Source organism: Myotis davidii, unplaced genomic scaffold, assembly GCF_000327345.1.
Source record: "Myotis davidii unplaced genomic scaffold, ASM32734v1 scaffold455, whole genome shotgun sequence".
NCBI classification, from domain to species: Eukaryota; Metazoa; Chordata; class Mammalia; order Chiroptera; family Vespertilionidae; genus Myotis; species Myotis davidii.
This window is the reverse complement of record NW_006287459.1, coordinates 2,831,529-2,837,686: the sequence shown is the minus strand read 5'-3', so window position 1 is coordinate 2,837,686 and position 6,158 is coordinate 2,831,529. Positions and strand designations below refer to the sequence as shown.

At 44.3% G+C, this 6,158-nt stretch overlaps 1 protein-coding gene across 2 annotated transcripts in view; it reads left to right on the top strand.

The window, feature by feature from the left end:
• OCIAD2 (OCIA domain containing 2) overlaps positions 1-6,158 on the top strand; it is a 16,926-nt gene that overhangs the window by 612 nt on the left and 10,156 nt on the right. Inside the window, exons 1-2 of one of the 2 annotated variants that reach the window (XM_006759273.2) lie at positions 1,422-1,522; positions 2,110-2,234. In XM_006759273.2, coding sequence (XP_006759336.1) covers positions 2,172-2,234 — 63 coding nt within the window. In that variant the 5' untranslated portion in view covers positions 1,422-1,522; positions 2,110-2,171. Of the gene's footprint in view, positions 1-1,421; positions 1,523-2,109; positions 2,235-6,158 lie in introns of those variants that run through there. The other variant, XM_006759272.2, reaches the window with a different exon arrangement.

Sequence of the window (6,158 nt, the reverse complement as noted above, 5' to 3'; positions counted from 1 at the left end):
AGAGTGCGGTGACACCTCCGAGGACCGTCCCTCCGACCACTCGCACCGCCCCCTCCTGCTGCCAACCTCCCCCCACTGCCCACCTGTCAGCATTCCTCCCCCTTTGCCCCCCCCACACACACACATTGAAGAAGCAGAAAGACCCCAAACCAGACCAGGGCCTGGTGGTGGGAGCTGACCCGGAAGGCAGGACCCTGGAAGGTTTGCTCAGCTGTGCGCTGATGGTTAACGGGGTGCAGGGGACCCCACCGCAGCTGGGCGGTATATCTTTGCTTCTTGCTCCAAGGCAATGGCGGAAACCTGACTGAGATAGGTATTCCCATTTGACCTTTGGTGCAAAGACTTCCTGGAAATCTTCAAGAAACAAGGTGCCCAGGTCCACTCTCACAGTTGCCCTTTACTGCTCACTCACTCACTGCATGCTGGGTGCTGGGTGCTGAGTGCTGGGTACTGGGTGCTGGGTGCTGGGCTGGGGCTATGGACCTCATCCCTCCTCCTTATCCCTCCTCCTTGCAACAGCCCCTCAAGGTTGCTTGTCCATGATCCCTACGTAACAGGCGAGAAAGCTGAGGCACAGGCTCGTCAAGTCATTTACCCCAAAGCACAGGGCTAGCAAAGCGTGGAGGCAGGATCCGAATTCAGGTATTTCTGATTCCAGGAACATCCACGGTAGGGCATCCTGCTATCTGTACAGTAACAGCAGGTACCTAAGGTGAAACGTGGTACAAGTGAGGGCCCCCTTGGCTCATACGCCTGGCAGGTTAGTAGGAAGCAGGATTGTATGAGAAGATGTTCATTTTGCAGGGAAATCAGTGGTAGTCATGGTGTCCAGGGCCAGGAGTGCAGTGGCCATTGGCCAGGCATGGACTCAGCGTCCACCTGGACTATGTCCGTCCTTGCCAAGTCACTCTTCTGAGCCATGTGACGCCAGTGATTCATTCCCTCTTTCATTCCTTCTCCTCCGCACCGGCTACTCCTTTCCAGGCCTTTCCTTGGCCCTTTTCTTGTCTCCTCCTGTTGGTATTCCTTGGCCTCAATGTTCACACTCTCCAATACTCTTTTTAGACAATTTTGTTTGTTTCTTGCTTTATCTGTCATCTCTATGATGGCAGCTCCCAAATTCATCTTTCCAGTCTCCCCTTCATCTCTAACTCCAGACCCAAATCTTCAAATGTTCGAATCTCTATTGGCTAGTTCCAGTGTATGTACCCTCAGGCACCCACATTTAACGTTTCAAACTCAAGTGTATTATGTCTATGCTTCCCACCAGCGTGTTAGTTCAGGTCTCCACGCTGCCTTGCCTGGACTATTACCGTGCCTTTGAAACTGGTTTTTATGCCGGGGAGTCCATCCACCCTCTACAAGCTCAAGAGTCCTAGTCTTTGGTGCCTCAGACCTGACCAGAGAGACCAGAGGCCAGACCTTCTTCCTCTCCTTCCTTAGCAGCCTCGGTTAGCGAGGGCTCTGGGGAGCCCTCGGCGTGTTGTGTAACTGCCGACTTGTCTGGCTTCCCCTTTACACTGTGAGCTCCTTTAGCACTGTGTTTGCCTTATCCTTAATCCTATCCCCTGGCCTGGCACATAACAGACACTCAGTAAAATTTCTGTAGTTAATAGCCTTGTAATGAATTGAAGCTCCTTTAGGACACAATTTATAGGTAGTAAAAATTTTCAGTGTTTCAGAGTGTGACATTTCATATATGTGTGTGTTGGTGGGGGAGAAGCATTAGAAAGTAAGTTGGCAGCCCAGCCAGCGTGGCTCAGTGGTTGAGCATCAACTTATAAACTAGGAGGTCAGGGTTCAATTCCCAGTCAGGGGCACATTCTCGGGTTGTGGCCTCGATCCCCAACATGGGGCATGCTGGAGGCAGCTGATCAATGATTCTGTCTCATCATTGATGTTTCTGTCTCTCTTTCACTTTCCCTTCCTCTCTGAAATCAATTTTCAAAATATATTTTTTAAAAAGAAAGTAAGTTGGCAGGTGGTTGGATATTGACTAGTGACAAAATGAAAGCATGTTTTTCAAATATGTGAGTTGATATTAGAGGTGTTTTTAAGGTTGATGGAACACTCGGACACAGCACAGTGACTGTCTTCTATTTTCCCTAGACATCAGGTCAACGTGTAAGCTGAGTACACTCAACTAGAAGAGAAGCAAAGACAGCAACATCATGGCGTCAGTGTCTACCCATGGAAACCAAGATAAACCGCATTTGCCACCACTAAGCAAGCAGGTATGCTTTTAGTGTGCCATCTGAAGAGGAGCATCATACCAGACTTTCCTTAAACCGCATCCAACCTGGAACTTTGTTGGATGAATTTAAGGAAAATGGAATGGGGAAGGAAAGTGTGTCATTGACTGCCCTGAAAAGCATGTTTTAAACTTTTATTTCCCAAATCCTTTCTTTATTCTTCCCTGTTTAGCATCCAGCCTAACCAAACCTTACATAGGCTGTCAGTGATTGAAGAGGTTTCCCTGAGCGGAGCAAAACTCTTCATTGACTCTAACAGAATGATGCGTGGTGATGCTTGTTTTCACATTTTTGTTACCAAGGCCAACCTTACCAAATCTATGCCGCAGACCGGAGTTGCCGTTCAGGAGAGCAGAGTCCTGAACTACTGAATTAGCCATCAGGTTGAGAACCCAACTTTTCCACTTGTTAAGAATGAATATGAGGTGTTTCGGGGATACATAAAGGAAGAAGAGAGAAAGTATTGTGATGGGCCAATGAAGTTCATGTTTTCTAGGGTCAACTTTTCAAGCTAAAAACAGTTCCTGGAGGAAATGATGTTTAAGGAGCAAAGTTTAGGAGAAGCAAGCAGACAAATGATATCAGGTCACAAGGAGAAGTATGTAGACACCTGAGTTGCCTTTGTGAAATGGAGAGCCATAAAACATTTATGGGTGTAGAGAAAAGGCTCGCCAGGGCTCCTCTGGGAGGCTGTGCAGGAGTTCAATCTTGACGGCAGGACTCACAGTTATTGTGAAGTCGGGTCCCTGACCCTGGATGTGTGTGTGTGTGTGTGTGTGTGTGTGTGTGTGTGTGTGTTTGGAGGAAAGGAGAAAGGGAGGTGTTCCTATTGCTGCCTCAGCCCAGGCAGAACCAAGAAGAGATACTTACACTGGGATAAGGAGGAGTGCTTGCTGAGGAACTAAAGTGAGTAGAGAGTGAGAACAGTTCCTTCCTGTCACTGTGACTCGCCCTGACCGCCACCTCCGTGCACTGTGCTGTGGGGCGTTGCAGAGAAAGAGAGAGGTGTCCTGCTTCGGGTGCTTGTAAAGCTCTGACGGCATAGGTGCCACAGGGTCCTCTGACCTTGTAATCAAGTATGTAAAGTGCTTAGCCCCCGGGAGAGAGCTCAAGAAATGGTGACCACTGCCCGGCTGGTGTGGTTCAGTGGCTAAGCATCGACCCATGCATCCAGAGGTCACCTGTTGGATTCCCAGTCAGGGCATATGCCCGGGTTGTGGGCCCGATCCCCAGTAGGGGGCGTGCATGAGGCAGCTGATCGATGTTGATGTTTCTCATCGATGTTTCTCTCTCATCGATGTTTCTACCTCTCTCTCTCTCCTTCTCCCTTCTTCACTTTCTAAAATCAATAAAAATATATTTTTCTAAAAAAAGAAATGTGACCATTATCCACATTGATATCTACTACAAACAAGAGTTCTGAAAAGAACATAAGCAAAATCAGCAAGGTCAACTTCAAATGCCAAGGAGCTGCACCTCAACAAGAAAAGCAATAAAACTCCCAGAGGTAAATGGCAGAGGACCTACATAAATCATTCAGAGACAAGGAAATATTAGTGTGACTTTTTAGTAAGGAACAGATTAAATAAAATTTGCTTTAAAAAAAAAGAATGAACCACCCACAGAATGGGAAAAATATTTGCAAGTCACATATCTAATAAGAGTCTAGTACCCAGAATATTTAAAGAGCTTTTACAACTCAATAACAAAAAGACAAATGACCCAATTAAAAAAGTGGGCAAAGGACTTGAACAGGTATTTCTCCAAAGAGAATATATAAATGTACAACAAGCAAATGAAAAGATGTTTCATGTCGTTAGTCATTAAAGAAATGCAACCCAAAACCACAAGGAGATAACATTTTACACCCACCGGCATCGCTATAATTAAAAAGAAAAACAAAACAGAAAATAACAAGTGTGGACAAGAATGAGAGATTGGAACCTTCATAGTTTGTTGGTGGGGTTGTAAAATGGTGCAGCTCCTGTAGAAAACAGTTTGGCAGTCCCTTAATTAGTTAAACAGAATTTTACATATGACCCAATGGAATTAAAGACATGTTTAAACAAAAACTTGTACAGGAATCTGCATAGCAGCTCTAGTCACCATAGCCAAAAGGTGGAAACAACCCAAATATTCATCAATAGATGAACTGGTAAACAAAATGCGGAATATCCTTGCAATGGAATATTGAGTCATAAGAAGGAGTGAAGTCCTGATCCATGCTACAACATGGTGAACCTTGAAAACATTATGCAAAGGAATAGAAGCCAGTCACAAAAGGTCATTTATTGTACAATATCATTTACATAAAATATAAAGAATAAAAAAAATCCATGGAGACAAAAAGCAGATTAGTGCTTGCCAGGGTGCTGAAGGGAAGTGGGAATGAAGAGAGACTGCCTAAAGGGTCTGAGGCTTTTTTGGGGGGTGGTGAGAAAATTCTAGAACCAGTGATAACAGCCACATATCGTTGCAGATGTACTTAATGACGCTGAATTGTGTACTTGAAAATGACTGAAATGGTAAATATTATGTTATGTGAATTTTACCACAATAAAAAATTAATGAGCCAATATATGACAAAAGATTACAACCCAGGGCCAGTTGTGGGGATTCATTATCTCAACGCTAGAGATGAAGGGGCAGTCTGGCTAAACAATATGTAGAGATGTTCAAACACATTAGTTATCAGGGAAATGCAAATAAGACAATTAATTACTACTTTATACCTATTAGACTGTCAACATTTAGGAAACTGGATAATGTCAAGGTTAGAAAATCCCCTCTCTACCTAACCTGTTTGGAACCCAGCTGACGTGCCCTGGAGCAGGCTCTGTGGGCCAAGAGGGGCGTTCAGGCACTGCTAGCGGGAGTGAGAGACACAGCCACTGGAGAGATCAATGTGGCCAGACTTAGTGAAGTTGGAAATATGCATGCCCTGTATTTTACATATGTGTGTGTGTGTGTGTGTGTGTGTGTGTGTGTGTGTCTGAAAAATGTTATCACTTGGCTCTGTAAGAGACGTGTGGTGGTGGACGCATCCTGGGGAATTACACAACAGTTAGAAGCTGTGGACTAGATGGATATAGCAATAGGGGTGGATCTTAAAAGCATAGAGTTGAGTTGAAAACATTTTAAAAAATAAAATCAAATACATAAGACAATACCATTTACATTAAAAAGATGCATGCATCCAAAACAATGAACACACACAAAAGACCCACATTAAACACATAGAATGGCCCGGCCAGTATGGCTCAGTGGTTGATCATCTACCTGTGAACCAGAATTGTGGCTTCGATCCCCAGTGTGGGGTGTGCAGGAGGTAGCCAATTATTGATTCTCTCTCATCATTGATGTTTCTATCTCTCTGTCCCTCTCTGAAATCAATTAAAACACACACAAAACACACACATAGAATGGTGGTGATGGGCAGAGAGGAATAAGAGTAAAGAATATGGATAAGAGTGAATAATACCTACATATCTACAAAGGAAGAAGATTGTGAAGGATGAGAGTTAGTCCAGTTTATAGCATGTCAACAGGATAAATATTGTAAAATAATAAAAGTAAGTCAAACATAGCAATAGTTCCACCAGAAATTTTATAACATAAAATATGTTAAAAAAAAAAAAAAGCAACACTGTCAAGATAGAAAGGAAACTATATAGGAAAATACAAAGCAGTCTGCTGATGAGCTCATAGTCTAAAATGCATACAGAAGTGTACGGTAAAGGTGAATTAGAACACAGGTCTATAAATACAAAACTTGCCATCCAGTGCTCAGAGTGTGATCCCAGGAGCGTGATCCCAGGAGTGTGATCCCAGGAGTGTGATCCCTGGAGCGTGATCCCAGGAGTGTGATCCTAGGAGTGTGATCCCTGGAGCGAGATCCCTGGAGTG